At 48.4% G+C, this 539-nt stretch overlaps 1 protein-coding gene across 11 annotated transcripts in view; it reads left to right on the forward strand.

Moving 5' to 3' along the window:
• LOC127616440 (titin homolog) overlaps positions 1-539 on the forward strand; it is a 31,700-nt gene that overhangs the window by 4,319 nt on the left and 26,842 nt on the right. Inside the window, exons 9-10 of one of the 11 annotated variants that reach the window (XM_052088031.1) lie at positions 118-186; positions 469-513. The exons of 9 other annotated variants lie outside the window; for them this stretch is intronic. In XM_052088031.1, the coding sequence (XP_051943991.1) occupies positions 118-186; positions 469-513 (114 nt within the window). The remainder of the gene's footprint in view (positions 1-117; positions 187-468; positions 514-539) is intronic. One more of the 11 variants, XM_052088032.1, reaches the window with a different exon arrangement.

The raw sequence follows: 539 nt of genomic DNA on the forward strand, positions 1-539 counted from the left end.
TGGGAGCGTGTGGGCGTGATTGTGTGCAAGACATACACGAACACATGCAAATCCAAACGTATTGTATCTAAAACCAGTTTTGGGATTATGTGACTCACATCGAGGTATTTACTTCAGAGTCATGTGACTGACAACCAGGACAGAGGTGATAACGCTCCGGACAAAAAGACCACATCCACCAAACCGGTATTTGTCGCTCTCTGTCCTTTTGTGTGCGTGTGTGCGTGTGTGCGTGTGTGCGCGTGTGCGTGTGTGTGTGCGTGTGTGTGTGTGTGTGTGTGTGTCATGTGATCGTCTACGTGCATTTGTGTGCGTGTACTTGCCTCCATTAGTGTGCATGCTTTTGTGTAAATGTGTGTGTGTGCACGCCTTTGTATGTGCGAGTGTACAAGTTTTTGTCTTTTTCTCTACTTTTGTGTTTGTATTTGCGTATGCGAGATGTGACAGCGTGTGACTTTCGCTCCGCAGCGTGCCCTAAAGGGGGTGATGAAGCACCTCAAGTCCACAAGCAAGGTATGAGGTCCACCCCGACGATGATG

Source organism: Hippocampus zosterae, chromosome 15 (genome assembly GCF_025434085.1).
Source record: "Hippocampus zosterae strain Florida chromosome 15, ASM2543408v3, whole genome shotgun sequence".
Taxonomy (NCBI): Eukaryota; Metazoa; Chordata; class Actinopteri; order Syngnathiformes; family Syngnathidae; genus Hippocampus; species Hippocampus zosterae.